The sequence below is a fragment of the Lepidochelys kempii genome, chromosome 1 (assembly GCF_965140265.1).
Source record: "Lepidochelys kempii isolate rLepKem1 chromosome 1, rLepKem1.hap2, whole genome shotgun sequence".
In the NCBI taxonomy this organism is placed as follows: Eukaryota; Metazoa; Chordata; order Testudines; family Cheloniidae; genus Lepidochelys; species Lepidochelys kempii.
Window position 1 is genome coordinate 347,573,223 of NC_133256.1, and position 17,539 is coordinate 347,590,761.

A 17,539-nucleotide genomic window follows, 5' to 3' on the forward strand; every position below is an offset into this window, starting at 1 on the left:
CACACTTACAGAGATCGGAGCAGAGGGCCTTGCCTACGCTAGGAAATAGCACCAATTGGATCCACTGTGCCATGCTGATCGTGGTTTAGCTGCAAGCACAGACGAGGACATACCACGGTCAGCCCCAGTTCACCTAAAAGCTGCTGTTTCCTAGTGTAGATGAGGCCAAGGAGATGGAGAGGAAACGGAGCTCAACTCCTACCCAGCATCTCCAATCTCATTTAAGTTGTCCAAATGAAAGTATTCTCTGCCCGTACAGGAAGCTACTGGAGACAAAAATAGGCTTATAACTTCAGATGCTGCATCTGTGTCTATACAGCCGCCAGCGGTTCAGCTTTTAAACAGACATCCAGTAACAGATGCCTGTTTTCCAAAGGAAGGTCATCCAGCATAGGTAAATATTAGATTGTATCGACCTAAAACTGCAGTGGTAGTTCCAATCTGAGACATTCCCCCCGCAACGTTAAAAGCAAAGACTATTCCATGCCAGCAGTGGCAGCATCTCAATGCTAGGAGAGCGACCCCTGAACAGCTCGGGGCTCCTGAGAATTGCATCGATGGAAAGTTCTCCGAGTGACTTGTTCACATGGTTGTGTGCTAGAGGCAGTTTTATCTTCACCTAGTATAAAAACCTTCTAACTTGCTGGCTGACAAAGCAATCTACGTCAGTGTACTCTGCTTAACTTTACAGTGTCAACCTGTGGAACTCATTGCCAGGGGATGTTGTGAAGGCCAAAAGTACAACTGGGCTCAAAAAAGAATTAGATAAGTTCATGGAGGATAAAGTCCATCAATGGCTATTAGCCAAGAGGGTCAGAGATGCAACCCCATGCTCTGGATGTCCCTAAACCTCCAACTGCCAGAAGCTGGGAGTGGACGATAGGAGATGGATCACTCGCTAGTTGCCCTGTTCTGTTCATTCCCCCTGAAGCGTCTGGCATTGGTCACTGTCAGAAGACAGGATACTGGGCTAGATACACCATTGGTCTGAGCCAGTATAGCCGTTCTAATTTTCTTAGCCCATTCAGGATGCAAGTCCATAAACTGAGCCAGGGCTCTGCTCCCACAAGGTGCAGTTTTATAGAAGTACTTATTCTCGCTGCAGCATCCCACTTGTACTGTTTCTTAGTGATGACAGACTACAGATTATTCCAATACAACTAACAGATCATTCCTAGTCTCAGTTGCTGAATGGTAACACACCACACATTTGAAGCCACAGTGAATGTAAACAGTTTTATTGAGACAGTTTTACGTCTGACATACATTATAAAAATCTGTTTACACTCTACAAAACAAACCTAGAGGATTAGCATTCATGGGAACAGACACCTTGGGTGTGCAATCTGTTTTTCACCAGCTTTACATTTGCTTCGATACATACAGTAGAAGTGGGAAAACGCTGAGATTAAACTGATGTGCATTGCAGAGCACTGAATATGGCCAAACCTCTCCTGATGCTGAACATATGAAATAGGTTTTACTTTACTGGTGAAAGAATTAGTGTTTATAAAGTGTCTGCACCAGTCATTAGTGCTGACAGCAGCTGTGCAAACTTCTGCCACATAGCTCTGTAAATGCATCTCAATTGTGACTTTGAACAGCACTAGCCCATTTCAAAGTCCTGAGCCTCACACACAAAGACACCCAACTGTGTCAAAACCACATGGAGGTTTTATGATAGGACGAACGGAGGCCAGGAGGAAATGGAATTCATTTTAAATGTGAGACCCAAAAGCAGCTTGGGTCACCAGAAATGTGAGGCTATGGCCTTCCTGTAGTGAGCCCTATCACTGCTGCATTACCTGGCCTTCATCCCCTCCAGATTCCTTTGCTATGTGTAAGTTTTGTTTATTAGAGTAGGATTCTTCCTGGCTTTATCCCAAAACCATAAAGCACATCCAAGGGTCAGAACACCCATACTTCAGGGGTGAACACTAAAGGCACGTATACCATACAAATCTCATATACAATGCTTGATTATGATTTGATCCATTGTCTCAAGTTATATCAAAAGTGTGTTATTTGTAGAAAGTTACATGAAATAATAGTACACATACTTAATGTTTCAAGCCTTTAATCCTTGAAACAAACCAATTTAAAGAAAAAGAGGCCCAAGTTTATTACAGTTAAGGGGCCAGAAGAGGCTGGCGTTAGTGTTTACAGGACTATATAGTGAAGGAAATGACCTATGTTTGCAAACACAGTGATTGCTTTAGACGAATTTCAACACTCCCCCACTAGGCTCCACACATGAGAAGTGCAAGTGACCCACTAAGCTGTGCAAAATGGCACTCCAAGGAAGAGTCACCAGCTAAGGTAGAGAAGTCATCTCTTGGCAATCACTTATCTCTGGCTCTCTAACAGCAGTTCTCCCTGGTTAAAGAAAAAAGCATAAGGAAATACCTCAGGATACAACGAAGTAAGTGGTTTGCCTTCTGAGGTAAGAAAATCCCTGGTAAAATAGGCAGCATATGGTTAAAAATTCACAAGAAGGTAAGAACACTGCTGCAAAGCTTTCTACTAATACTGCTGTTTAACCACTGCACAGGAGCAGAACACACAAAGGTTAATTTCAATCTTCAGAGTTTTTATTCTCTGGTTTCTTGTAGCCTTGTTGTTTCTTAGTTATCCTCTTTTGGCGCATTTCATCTTGAGGTTCCTAAACTGACAACCTAGCCCCAGTTTGTTTTTGTTTTGGCAGGTAAAGGCACTTCAATGATGTATGATTTGCAGAAGTCTAATGGTTTAAATAAAAAGGGAGCCCCTCCCATTTCCATCCCTAACCCCATGGAGCAAGCAGCACTCATCCACTTTGTTCCTTGCCTTAAGGGACCAATTTAGGATCAGCCACTTTTCCTGGTTGATTTCCCAGTATAACATACAGAGGGTCACATCAGGTCAGCCTCTTGCCTCATCTAGTAGGGTCACATGGCTTTGATTAACTATGTACATGGAAGCCATATGGATTCAGAAGAATGTAATGCACAAGTAACTTGCATTTACAGAGACCCTGCGGCAAACACAAAACTCAGGCTGAGGATTTTAGCAGCATCTGCAAGACGGCCCCACCTCCCAAGTATTTCTGGATGGAAAGCTTCAGATCACACTTGCTGTATTAGTTCAAATTCCTGGAGCTCCGAGAACAGCAAAGGCCTCATGAAGGAATGCTCTGGAGAAGAGCAAGCACAGGTTTGTCTTGCTGCCGCCATACACCATGGTGCCTATTTTGAAGGGGTCTGCAAAGCAGGAATGGCCAAAAGGCAGTCTGCAGTCACACAGAATCCCCCAATTCTACAGTGCTGTCCACAGACAGACAGCTCCCAGCATGCAATGTTCTTGACTTCGTGGGACAAGATACAGCATTGCATTTTGGGAGAATGTCTTTTGCACTGAAGATGACTGCAAAGTGCTCAGCTGTAGCACATTGTGTGTTGCCCTTGGGCTCCGAACAAGCTGCCATTGTGGCCCTCAGGCTGAATTTGCATTCCCCAGTCTAAACAAACATCATATAGCTTTGTTGCTTGACCTTATTGTTCTGTGGCTTGTAAAAAATTCTGTAGCTATGTCTATACAACATTAAGGGGGATAGAGGGAGGTGGGGCACTGGGGAAGGAACTATCATTGCTCTGCAGCTAACTTTTCAGGATATGCATTCTTCATTTCACACGGAACCCAAACAAATACAAAAATAAACAGAACTTGTTAGACATAAAACAAAGTGTAAATCTAAAAACCACAAGTGTTATCATTACAGAGTCACTTTTCAGAACACCATGTCCCCATCCCTTTGGGAAAGGGAAAGGGGACAGGACAGGATTTTTCACCTCATAGCCTGAAATAACAGTCTCAGTAGTGAAAACGTTTCTCATGTTAATCCAGAAACTGTAAAAAATAAATTACTTTTAAGAAACAGGTTTCTCTGTACATGTCTTAAAACTCATCGTGTCGTACTAAGGCTTCCCCGAAGTCTGTGGCCTGGCTACCCACGAACAAGTCATACTTGTCAACGATCTCCTCTTTGGTGAGTTTGCCATCCTAAAATTAAAAAGAATATGTTAGTCAAGTTTATTATGGTAGTGGCTAAGGAGCAGCCAAGCATTCAGCTCCCACGGTGCTAGGTGCTGGACAAACACAGCAGAGGAGACTGTCCCCACCCCGGAACAGACCAGACAGACACATGGTTGGCGGAGGGGTGGAATACACAAGCAGAGTGAACAATGTGATGGTGGTAAATGTCATGGCAGTGCCACAGGTTGTGTGTTGTGGGTTTTTTGGGTGGGATTTCCTTATGAGGGGCTCAGCTACATGGGAAGAGAAGGGAATGGAAGGAGGTAAATGGGACTGGTGCTCAGTGAAGCTGGGGTAAGGAGATTTGGGGGGGGGGGAAAGGGGAGAAGAGGGAAGGGCTGGATCAAGCAGCCAATCAGTGCAGGGCAGAGAGAGCCCAGTCACAACTGTAGAGAGCTCTCTGAATGGCTCAAGGGCCCAGCTTTCCTCATCTGCTCCTACTGCTGGCTCCTTTCTCAGCATTCCCCCAAGGTCACATGGTGGGGAGCAGGTACCACCTGGGCCCTAGTTTCCCCAGAGCGCGTGTGCGTGCGCGTCTCCCCTGCACAGTTCTGTGAGCTCAGATTCACGCAGCAGCCATGACAGATTCCCATCCTCTTAGTTATATGGAGACAATTTTAGAGACCATTGCAGGTTTTCACCCAAGGCATTCTGGGGAGGGTGCGGTGAAGAGAAGGGCTCATGCCTTGTTCTCCAATATGGCAGAGATGTGCCTGCCTCCCTAGGCAAGAAAAGGGGAATCTAATCAGATTGCTCAATAAGAGTGTTTGCCAAACTTTTTAAATAGTCGGTGCTAGCTCCAGGAAAAAAGGGTCCTAGAGTTGTTAAGTTTACTGAGGTAAGCTCCAAAATTACTACTGAAAGGGAGAGCATCAGTGGAGCTGCTCACAGTAACTCGGGCTTCTTGACAAAATTACAAAGTGATCCTCAGAGACAATTCTGAAATGGCTTTTGAAGCTTCCATCCTGCACAGGACAAGACACTGAAGGGGACCAAGCTCCTCTCACCTTGTTCTGATCAGACTCGTAGACAAGGTGCCGTGCTTCTGCCTCAGCGTGGTCGTAATCCGAGGGGAGGATCCAATCTTTTGTCTCCTCCTTGTCCATCTTCCCATCTCGATTCTTGTCTCTGAACTCCACAAACTGCTCCCGCTCGGTCTTCACCCACTCTGGCTCATCAGCATCGCCATCATGACTGTACATATCCCCTGAACAAGAACACAAGACAGCTGCTGATGCAAGAACACCCCCTCACCTCTTCGTTCCACTTGGGACTGTGCAAGCAAATCGTAAAGCAAGGTGGTTACATCTAAGTTAAGCAGCAGTCATCCCCATCTTCAATACGGACATGCAGCCAGTGGAAACTGCAGATCCCCGCATGCAGTGCTACAGCCTTCTTAAAGCATTTGCTGCAGGATGCAGCCCTCTATTACATACGACAGTGACCACAGGCCACACCACAGATCTAGGGAGCTGCATATTTTCCACCCATTTTCCCAGTGGCCACCTAGCCCTGGATCTCGTTACTTTAGTGAGATTAGCCCAGACATTTAGGTTTAAAAAGGTTACTTTAAACGTGTTTAGAGAAATGTGCAGAGTCTCTATATTGGCATATATTTTAGAGTCAGAGGCATTTATTACCACACTTATTCAATGCCAAAGCTTTCCATTAAAAAAAATAAGAGCTAAAATGACAGCTGCTCTGTTACTTACTACTGCCAAGAGAAGTGGCTGCACTGTTCTGCAATTGGCAGGCCCCATAATATATCAGAGAGCAGCCTATGGACTTAGAGCAGATGTTCCCCTCTACCTAGGTTCTGTGATCAATCATACTTGCATTTTGTCTAGTTACCCTCAAGCAAATTATACATGTCATTTTGGTTATGCAGTTAACTTGGAATTACATAGTAAGGATTGACATGGGGAAAAAAAATATCAAACTCAGTTTCAAAGTTAGGGAGCAAAGAGGGACCCATTAGAAAAATTCCAGAGAGTAGGCAAGGGAGATTAAAGAGCATGACTGCTTTGGCACAAATACTGGTCACAAGAGGCTACAATGTAATTTCATTTGAGAGTATCTTTTTACAGAGCACTGATGGGAAGCGAACACATTATCAGCAGACTCAAGGACAGCGTGCAAGTTGCTTACCTATGTATTCTTCCAAGTCAATGACGCCATCCCTATTCTTGTCGATATCTTCCATGGTTTCCTATTTAAAAAAAGGACTAGGTTAGCCTCAAAGTTCATGGACAAAGAAAGGACTTTTTATGGCTCTCTACCACCTAGAGGAGAAAACATGAGACAGCAAATTGCCAGCAGTTCAGCTGTCCCTCCCCACACTGCCGTGTGCTGCTCCTGCCCTCTTCCTTGGAGCTGCTCCTGGGAGCCTCCTGCTTGCTGTGCCTGGGGTGGGGGAAAAGAGGGATGCTAATGTCAGGGTGTCCCCCTCCCCCTGTACCTTATCTCCACGGGTAAGGGAGAGGAGAGGAGAGAAGAGGAGAGGAGAGGAGGGAAGAACACCTACAGGAGCTTGCTGGCAGCAGCTGCTGTCTCAACTTACAGATCTACTTAAAAAGGCAATGTACTTAGAGTGGGGTCAGCCGTACTTGAAGGAGCAATGCCCGTCTCTCTCTCTCTCTCTCTCTCTCTCTCTCACACACACAGTGTGTGTGTCTGTCTCTCTCTGCCATGCTGTCTCCCCTCCCTCCATTCGTGCTGCCTGGTAGAGTGAGAGGCTACATTAACAACAATGTGTTAACCCTTGAGGGCTTAGCCTAGTGCTAGTTCATCATTTAGCAGTAAGGCATTCCCTGGGAAATATCTCACACTCTTCCACCCTCTGACTCAACCACCTCAGCCAAGATTCACAATCATCATTACCATGTACAGTATTAAATTGTTTAAAACTTATAGTGTGTGTGTGTCTATACATAGTCTTTTGTTTGTTGAAAAAAAATTCCCTGGAACCTAACACCCCTCCCCCCCCATTTACATTAATTTTTACAGGGAAATTGGATTCGCTTAACATTGTTTCACTTAAAGTAGCATTTTTCAGGAACAGAACTACAACGTTAAGTGAGGAGTTACTGTATATACTTTTTTTTATAGGAGGATTAGCTGATACACCTGTGCTTCAAAAAATAGCAATTGCTAAATGGAAAAATCTCCAAAACAGCCATCAAATGCAGCTGCGTATGGAAGGTCTGCTCTGGTGCACAGCATAAGAGGACAGACTGACAAAGGAGTTTAAATGTGCCCTGGAAGTGGAACATAATTCCACCCCCTTCAGCAACATGTGCTGCATGCTACCACTAACCAAGTGAAGAGGAGCCACTTAGCATGTCAGTGACAAGAAGCATCTTTTCTTCTCTTAGCTCCTGCAAAGCCAATCAGGGCATTCATTAGGTTTGCAATGCTATCCATCACAGAACTGGCTGCTGCCTGAAACTGCCGCTTATGGGGAGGAGGGGTCAGGCAAGATTTTTTTTTTCAACATTTGGAATAGTGTATAAAAACCTCAAAACTTTAGGATAAAAAATGAAACCTTACAAAAAGCTGTGCCCACCAGTAAGTAAACCTTATACACGACTCCCCCTCACCCAACAGGCCAACGACGTACTCCTGTGAGATCACGGGTAACTGGGAGATACCAGACTGTTACTAGCCTGAGATAGCAAGTATAAAAACCTCTTTATTTTACTTCCTCCCTACACCTTAAGGCCCCAGGTCATCTCAACCTGCTTTCTAAATGGCACCCACCTGTACTACTATATCTTTCATGTAGTCATATTCTTCTGGATGCAGAAAGGCAGTAAATTCTTCCTTGGTAGCAATCAAGTCTCCATCCTTGTCAGCCATTTTGAACCTTCGTTCATCCCTCATCATCATCTGTTTGTAGTTGAACCCATCATCAGGGTCTGGGTCATCTGGGCAGAAACAGACAAGTTATACCCATTTTAGACTCCAAAGCTCATCCACAAAACAATTGCACCAGTATCGCATTTCAAATTTTCCTTTTGCTGTCGACTAGGGAAAGTTCACAATGTGTGTCAGGAGAGCCCAAACCTTGCACCTCCAAGGGTTACAGTGAAACTCATTAGGACTCCAGAGACTGCACCTATTTTGCATGAAGCGGAAAAGGTCTCCACTGGTTCTACATTTTAAACAGAGGGGCATCTTGAAGAGACAAGTGTCAACATGAAACGCTCCCAAGCTTATCTCAGCTGAGGACACTTTCATCAAGATAAACATTGTATTCTGACAACTGTAATCTCATTGGGCTATGTCTTCTCTGTGTTAAAGGTAGGAGAGACTGTGGGCTAGAGTTTGGCTACTCTTGGAATAGAATATGTAATGGAATTATGCTCTTCCACAGCGGTGCAACAGGCATTTTCAAAGCAAGAGCAACACTGCTGACTGTCCAAATCTACATACTTATATGTGCCCCAAGAGTATCTGAGGGCCTACTAGGGTGATTAAATTTAATCAGACTTCATATAATTTGTATATGAAATTACTATCCTATTTATGGGGCCCGTGTTTGTCGCAAGGTTTCTTAATTAGCAGCGAATACTTGAGGACAAAGTACATTTAATAACTAAAATAGTAATAACATACAGGTGCCCCTTTGTCAGAGTAATTAATCATATCCTGGGCTAACAAAAGCACAGTTTAGAGTTTATTTAGTCCAGAATGTGGTTACCATCTTGTGAACATGAAACATTAAATTAAATACTGACACTTTAAAATTCTGATTAGGCAAATATTAAACAGTAAAAGGAATTTTGATCTGGTGAATGTATGTTCAGTTGTGACAGTTTGGGGGCTATACTATTATTGTCCATTTATCTACTAAAAGCAAAAACATTATCTCTCTGTGGGTAAGTTAGCACCCAAGCTATACAGTGGTCTGGTTGACACTCCATTTGCTACAACTTCTGCAAATGGCACCGTCAATTCAAGTTATGAGGTCACCAATCTCACGTTCATTTTTACATGGAGCAGAAGTATAAGGAATACATTTCTTTTAAGTGTAACTTAAAAGACAAGGATAACTGCTTCGAGAAACACATATGAAACAACAATGTGAATTAATTAAGGGTAAATTAAAGGAAGCAAATAACTATCTAGCTTGCTCTTTTTTTTTCCTCCCCCCCGCTGTGTCAAATCCAGGTTTTCTCACCTTCCGCCCCCCCCCCCCAACTCACTCTCCTGCTGGTAATAGCCCATCCAAAGTGACCACTCTCCCTACAATGACAGGTTTCAGAGTAACAGCCGTGTTAGTCTGTATTCGCAAAAAGAAAAGGAGGACTTGTGGCACCTTAGAGACTAACCAATTTATTAGAGCATAAGCTTTCGTGAGCTACAGCTCACTTCTTCAGATGATAATCAAGGTGGGTTGTCACTTTGGATGGGCTATTACCAGCAGGAGACTGAGTTTGTGTGTGTGGGGGCAGAGGGTGAGAAAACCTGGATTTGTGCTGGAAATGGCCCAACCTGATGATCACTTTAGATAAGCTATTACCAGCAGGACAGTAGGGTGGGAGGAGGTATTGTTTCATAATCTCTGTGTGTATATAACGTCTGCTGCAGTTTCCACGGTATGCATCCGATGAAGTGAGCTGTAGCCCACGAAAGCTCATGCTCAAATAAATTGGTTAGTCTCTAAAGTGCCACAAGTACTCCTTTTCTTTTTGCGAATACAGACTAACACGGCTGTTACTCTGAACAGTGTATATGGGAAAATTCAGAAAGCTGTCTTTGGGACACAGGCCGCATGTGGCTCTAATCATAGGCTGAACTCCACAGATGGAAGAGAATGCAGATCCAGAGTACTTAAAAATAAATAAATAAATAAAAAAATCACTGTTTATGAGCAACATACCAGCAAGGCCAGGTGCCAGGTTCTGAAGCCTGCATATGAAGTTGGTGCCATTTAGAGCCAATATTAAACATAAGCAAAGAATATAATGGCTTTGTTCTTTAACAAGGACATCAGATCATAATCTAAGCAAATCTTCCACAGAGAGCCTGCTTATTGTATCATTGTGCACAGCCTCGGTGCACAGAAATTCCTTTTGCATTCTGGTGATGTATGCTAAAGCATGGGGTACTCAGAAGCTTACACACACTATTCAAGTGCAGCAGTGAAGTGACTAGCATGGTCTTGGAGCTTACTAACATGCTGTTTCATTTAGATCACAAAAACCTAATTTTAAAAATACTACATATAACAGCCAAAAGAGCCGCAGTGAAAGAGGATGGTGTTTCAGCTCCTACAGCATGAAAGATGTATGTTCTCAATTAGATAAAGGGATCTGTTAGTTTCCTGGCTGGGCGTCAAACGTTTGAGAGGCATTTCCAAATTTGTTCATGCCAGAAAAAGGGAAAACAGCTTTTCACAACAGACATGAAGATCTTTCACCAGATACTATTATGGAAAAGTATTGACCTTTGAACAGAAGTGGGAAGCCAAGCCATTACACATATATGGCTGTCAGGGACAGATCAGCATTGTAGTTATGAAAGGAAGACCGGAGTAGTTTTAATATATTAACTATTTAGTAGATAAATATATCTGTATATATAAATTGTATATAATGAAGTGAGTAAGAGGTGGTGCAAGTGCATTATGAAGATTTTATCAGCATTAACCTGAGGCACTGGTGAGTAATGTGCCCATCCCAAAATCCTGGGAATGAGATCTTTATGGCATACCACCTTCTCATGGGCTCTACATATGCCATATGTGTTACAAATAAAACTTGAGAAATATTTTGAGTATATTACTTTGTTCATTAGGACATTTTAAATATACCCCTGCAGAGACAGGGGTCTGATCCAACTGCATGGGCTTCAGAGAAAGCCATAAAAACCCTCAGGATGACCCAAGATAGTTTTTCTATATACTTAACATTGTCAAATTGTAAAGATCAGATACCTTGGAATATCCCAGGACTAGAAACAAGTGCTGTGGATCCCATCAGAAATCTGGTATTTTCCCTTTCTAGTTCGTGGTATAAGACTTGTTTCTAGTTCTACAGGGTCACAGGATCTTTCTTCTTAACCAGTCATTGGTGCTGGACTGAACATTGCCGGTCTTAGTTTTAACGGGTTACTTAAAAGTGGCGGGGAAAAGCCCCAAACCTCACAGCTGTCTAAAACTGCTCAGCGGAGTGAAGTGATAGAAACAGCCCTGGAGGGACATGGATTAGCCAGAAGAGAGCAGACAACATGCAACATACATTTTGAAAGCATGTAATAAATTTATTATGTGAGTCCAGAAACAGTCACACTGCTCTGCAAAATTTATTCCATCATACCAACTAAAATGATTAGTGGTTTGGAACGGGTCCCATATGAGGAGAGATTGAAGAGGCTAGGACTTTTCAGCTTGGAACAGAGGACACTAAGGGGGGATATGATAGAGGTCTATAAAATCATGAGTGGTGTGGAGAAAATGAATAAGGAAAAGTTATTTACTTTTTCCCATAAGAATTAGGGGCCACCAAATGAAATTAATGGGCAGCAGGTTTAAAACAAATAAAAGGAAGTTCTTCACACAGCACACAGTCAACCCGTGGAACTCCTTGCCTGAGGAGGTTGTGAAGGCTAGGACTATAACAGGGTTTAAAAGAGAACTAGATAAATTCATAGAGGTGAAGTCCATTAATGGCTATTAGTCAGTATGGGTAAAGAATGGTGTCCCTAGCCTCTGTTTGTCGGAGGGTGGAAATGGATGGCAGGAGAGAGATCACTTGATCATTACCTGTTAGGTTCCCTCCCTCTGGGGCACCTGGCATTGGCCACGGTCAGCTGACAGGATACTGGGCTGGATGGACCTTTGGTCTGACCCAATATGGCCATTCTTATGTTCATACTACACCTGTATGCAATCCAGGTTACAAGTCCCTTTGCTAGTCTTTGTTCTCCCACAGCCCTACTCAAAATAGCCCCTCCCTCACCAACTCCCCCCTTCAAAGATCTCCACAGATATTGCCAGTCTTTACTTCTTCGTAAACCAGATCTAGGCCCTATGTCACAGGGCCACCGCTAAAAAAAGGGCAGGCCCCCACTGGAACTGGGGGTGGAGTGGAGAGGAGAAACAGAGCTAAGACATATATTTTATTTTTTTCGTCCTAAGTTTAAGAAAAGACAGTTGAGGTCGTTCTTCAGGAGCTTCAAATTCCAGAAATGTAGCTGTTGTTAAAAGCCAAGTGAACCACAATTTATACAGAGACAACATACAGTACCTTACTACAGCATGGCTGCATTTCCACAGCCACATATATATTTCTGCAGATACTGAAGGCCACCAGTGGATAAATATGGCTAGGGAAAAGCTTTAGAGCTTCAAGTGGGATTTACAAGCAATGGAGAGTTAAACTAAATGCTAAACAAAGGGTCTGCCCAGAAGCCTTGAATAAAACTGTCAATCTGAGCAGTAATCTTGAATTTTAGACTAGATTTTTAAATTAAAATTAATCAATAAAGCAGAGTTACAAAGCTGCATCTTCATACAAACTTTAGCTTTTAAGATTCTTCTGTGTGCTTGCCAATTTCACGGTCCTCTTACTAATATGAAGGAAAAGATTGTTCCCAGTTGAATCTTATACTACTGCAAGAGCTCTCCATGCTCTGTGTTACACAACACTTCTGCTTTATTGATTAGCGACTACTGTGTCTGCAGGTTTGACATCTCGCCCCTTACCCAGGTAAGTGCCATATGTCACGTTTCTGTACTCATCCCAGGAGATTAATCCATCTTGATTCATGTCAAACTCCTGCCACTGGCGTTCGACATTGTCATACACGTACTTCTTCTGGGCCTTCTTAATCCAGGCTTTCAGCTCCCCCTCCGTCACAAACCCATCCTTATCCGTGTCTATTTTATCTACAATCATTCTACAAGACAAAACAGCAAGTTTCAAGGTGCCAGCTCCACAAAGCTTTTACCCCAAGAATAAAGACCTACCTAAGATGTAGCCGTAGGTGGCATTTTTATACTCTTCCCAGGAAATGAGGCCGTCCTCATTGAGGTCGTGCCCCTTCCACTGACGCTCTACATCCTCGTAAATCCAGCGTTTTTGTGCAAATTTAATCCAGTCTCTGAGCTCCTCCACAGTTACAAACCCGTCCTTGTCTTCATCTATTTTACTTACAATCTTTCTGTAGAAAATGCAGAGAAATGCAGGAAAAGTTAAGGGAAATAAGGCTCTTTCTACTCAGAGCAGCGCATTTTAACGGGCAGCACACTGCACCTGTATGCAGGAGTGAACAAGTCAATTCCAAACTGTAACCCAGCAGGCTACCCAAAACTGCCTTCTAGCTGGTGTCATCCTATATGCGTTTGCCAGTCGCACAATTTTAGAAAGTGATTTACAAGACTGATGTAGAGAATACTTGATTCAGAATGGACAGAGCACAGTTCAGCCTCAGTAGGTCACAGGCTACTGGAATAGTGACTTGTTCGTTCCTCTTCATAGCCGTAAGAAAAATACAGCTTCATCATATATTGATGCAAAACACAATGCATCACAGCACGACAGAGAGGATGCCACAGTTATTTTGTGATTCCTTACGACTCTGATACATTCCCTTCTTTCCCACCTCCAACGCCCTGCCTGCTGGGAAGGACAGGCCTCATCAGGCTCCCATTTCCTCAGCACTCCCCTCATTGCCTCCTGTCTGGCAGCTTATGGAATGCTCCTTGAGTCACACTCTATCCACTTTTAGATCATGCAGAGCACAAGGAGCTGTTCCAAACACATCGGTGGAGTACATAAGAACAGCATGTTAGGCCGCATGTGGCTCTAATCATAGGCTGAACTCCAGTTCAGTTGACAACGTGAAGATCACCAGAAAGGCAGTGACTTCAGGGAACAGCCAAAAGCGGTGCTGTAAAAGCTTTGGAGCAAGAACCTTCTCAACTCCGAAGGCTGGGCTCTTTCAACAGCAGACACACACAAACATGCCAGCCACAAGAATCAGGTTTAGTAGTGTGTTATGACTGACCAAGCACAATACCAGATCAGATTCAGAAAGAGTGATGAAAGTGCCTTTCACATGTAAAACAAGGAAAAATGGCATATCAGAGGGAGGGGTGGGTTCAAATACCCATTCTGACATTTTTAAGGAGCAAAATTTTACCCTAGTCCCCACTCTTCCCATTGCCAGCTTTTTCTAGCCAATAACTTTGCAGGACTGTGAAATTAAAATGCAAAGCAATGATGAAACCTAAAGGCTAGAAAAGCAAAACAACCTGAAAAGAGGATCTCTTGCATATTTCTACATTCTGTAACCAGTTTTCCGAGCTAGACATTTCTCTTGCACTAGAAGAGAACCTGTTGATCTTTCCCACTAGAACACTTTCTTCACAAAAGCAATAAAAACAAGCTTGTTTAATTTTACAACTGACACCCCAAGCAAAGCTTGTTACACACGTAGGAAGAACAGCTCACATTCTGGGAAAGCGTTCATTGCCTCAGCAGCACTGGGAGCCAAGCACTTTGGAAGTTATGAAAAATGTTGGTTGGCACAGTGACCACCCAGGTGTGATTTCCAAGGCAGTCTCTTGCTCCTCGAGCTAAGTGTGCCACAGAGTGGACACAGTAATTCCAGGCAGGAGGCAATCATTTCTCGTGTCAAACAAAGGCAACTCCCTATGCCTCCTTCAATAACCTTCTGATCTAGTCTTCCTCATCCTGAAAGAGTATGATTGTGACAAGCACTTGAGGTTGTGGGTGTATATTGTAAAGTTAGGAAAAATCTATCCCCTGGACATGCTACTATATAACTGTCCATTTTTAAAAAAAAACACACCTTCACCTGAAGCCCATGGTATTCGTGTCAGCGACAGAATACTAGACTAAAATGGATCATTGCATGCAGTGTAATTGTAGCTGCGTCGGTCCCAGGAAATTAGAGAGAAGTTGGTCCAATATTACCTCACCCACCTTGTCTCTCTAAATGGACCATTGGCTGATACAATATGACAATGCCTATGTTCCTACCATCAGGATTCCTTTAGGAACTTGGAGGAACTGAGACGGAGAACAAATACAATGAAGGTGATCTAATGTGCAATAACTTCATACTAGGATTTTAAAACAAGGAAACTTACAAAAAGGGTGCTATGTATTAGTTTTTCCAGATGAAAGTGGCACCCGTTTGGAGAACTAAAACAAGTATTTCACGTAGACACACTCAGGTAGTTTATTCTTGAAATTCAGGCTTTTATAAAAAGCAAGTCTTTGCAGAGCCTTGCAGAAAACTTTTTTTTTTTTTTAAGTGCCAATCACTAGATTAATTTGGACTTAAATCTTTCCCACTCAGTCCCTGCAACATGAACATTCCATCTTTGTGCAAAGCATAGGGCATATATCGTCACCTCAGTAATGTCTCCAAAACCAGTTGTCTTGCAATTGTTTTTGTTTGTGTCACTTATAAGCATTTTGGGGCAGGGGCCCTGTCTTGTCTGTTTACAGAGCGCCTTCTTACATTTATGATGCAAGAATCGTACATGAGAATTTAAAAAGCAAAATTGGTCTAATTTAATTGTCAAGCTGAGTGAAAAAACACAGAAAACTAAATTGCAAAAAGCAGTTTATGCTGTAATAATTTTAGTGTTAATACCATAAAGACATTTATTTAAGTTTTATAGTTTTTAAACCTTAAATAAAGCTGAAAAATTGTATATTAGAGCATCTGGCAAGCTAGGAAGGCTGTATGCTGAGGTGTCATAGGTGGGGCACTCACAAAAGCCACTTCAACAGCAGCTTTCAGTATTGGGTAGGCTTATGCTTCAAAGTGTAAAGCCAAATATAAACCAGAGTGGTGACAGGTGCAGCTACGTGACACTTGGACAGAGGGAATGCCCTGTTATGCTGAAGAGCAAACAACTGCTGTGCCCCAGCTCTTACTGTTATCCTTCTCAAGGTCATATCCTGGCATTATCAATGGGAGCCAATTAGAGTGAAAGTAGTAAGACAAAAGTTAATTAAAAAGTATGCTATTTTCACTAGCTTGTGCCAACGGGTGTGGTTTTTGTGCAGCAGTCACCTCCTAGATGGGAATCAATATGGCTAGAGAGCTCCTGCCAGGGGTTTTAGTTTTCCCTTAAGACAGAAGCCAAGCTTTGTTTAAATAATGGCAACTTGCCAGCACCCAGTTACCTTGAACTGTATGGAGTGGAGCAAACAGCAACATGGAGGTGATGTGTCAGGGGCACATAACAAAATTCATTTGGTGAGGATGGGCCAGAGGGGTTCAGAATGTGGAAGAGGGCTCAGGCCTCAGCCATCGCAGGTCCGGGGCTGGGCTGGGGAGAGGCATCTCTCCTCACTGCAGCCTGAGCGCCTGCGCGGCGCTTAATAGGTTGCTGCATGGCTGCGCAACTTAGAGGGAACTTAGCCCAGCATGCAATGTTTTAACTTGATATGAGAGGCAAGACCATATTGCATGTTGACACCTATAAAGAAACAACTCCATATTAAAGATGAGATGTGCTGCAGACAACCTATAACTTTACAAGGCTACATTTGGCTTGCAGGTAGCATTTGAGCTACTACTGACTTTTGAACCCCATTTAAAGTTTTAAATTTAGAACATTTGTACCAAACAGTCATCTGGTATAGAAGAAATATCAATATACTTGAGTTTTAGGATTACATTTCAAAGAATGGGAAAAACTATTTTGCAAAATTCCAGATGAGTAAAAATGTGAGGTAGTTCTTCTCAAATGAAGTAAAAAGCTAGTTAATTTCCTTACCCAAGTCTCTCCTTGCTCTCCTCTGGTGTCAGCTGGTCAAAGGTTTTGGCCTCATCTGCACCAAGGAAAGCATCATGGTCATACTCAAAGTTCTGTGCATCATCATGGACCTTGTCACTGAGCTGCGGGTCATGGTGAACACGGTCCTTCTTGTCCGTGGGTTTGGTGAGGACACAGACCGCACAAAGGGATAGGTACACAAGAAACTGCTGAATAGTCATGATGATTCAAGATGAACCTTTGGGATATTAACAGACAAGCCATTTAGGGGTTTGCTTCTCCCAAGATACTCATTCAGATTCAATTTTCTGTGTTTAATAATGAACGATGGATGAATCCAGACACCCGGAATTTCTGCCCAACTTTTCATTTTGTTCTGCCTTACTCACCCAAGGATTACAAGTAGCCACTGCATTTCTATAGGGCCCCCCTCCGAGGCTATCAACAACACCACGCAGATCGGCCTTCAGCAAGGCTCTTCCAAGACCTTTATTGTCAAGTCCACAACTAGTGTCTTCAGATGATTTAAAAAATACAATTGAATCGGTTTAAAGTTATGGGAGTTTGAAAATTGCATACTGAACATGCACCATTTTTTGCGGTTTCCAGGCAGACACACACGTGTGTTATGCACTAATTAAGTGCATACACCACTAATTAAGTCTGCAGTCTTCAAAACTGGTTTGCTCACATCAATTG

At 43.0% G+C, this 17,539-nt stretch overlaps 1 protein-coding gene across 2 annotated transcripts in view; it reads right to left on the reverse strand.

Moving 5' to 3' along the window:
- Positions 1–1,222: 1,222 nt before the first annotated feature.
- The window catches only part of CALU (calumenin), a 34,838-nt gene continuing 18,521 nt past the window's right edge, over positions 1,223–17,539 (reverse strand). The window contains exons 2-7 of one of the 2 annotated variants that reach the window (XM_073328964.1): positions 16,841–17,078; positions 12,782–12,975; positions 7,831–7,997; positions 6,220–6,280; positions 5,079–5,278; positions 1,223–4,038 (exon numbers count right to left, since the gene is read on the reverse strand). In XM_073328964.1, coding sequence (XP_073185065.1) covers positions 3,934–4,038; positions 5,079–5,278; positions 6,220–6,280; positions 7,831–7,997; positions 12,782–12,975; positions 16,841–17,061 — 948 coding nt within the window. In that variant the 5' untranslated portion in view covers positions 17,062–17,078 and the 3' untranslated portion in view covers positions 1,223–3,933. Of the gene's footprint in view, positions 4,039–5,078; positions 5,279–6,219; positions 6,281–7,830; positions 7,998–12,781; positions 12,976–13,045; positions 13,240–16,840; positions 17,079–17,539 lie in introns of both variants that reach the window. The other variant, XM_073328963.1, reaches the window with a different exon arrangement.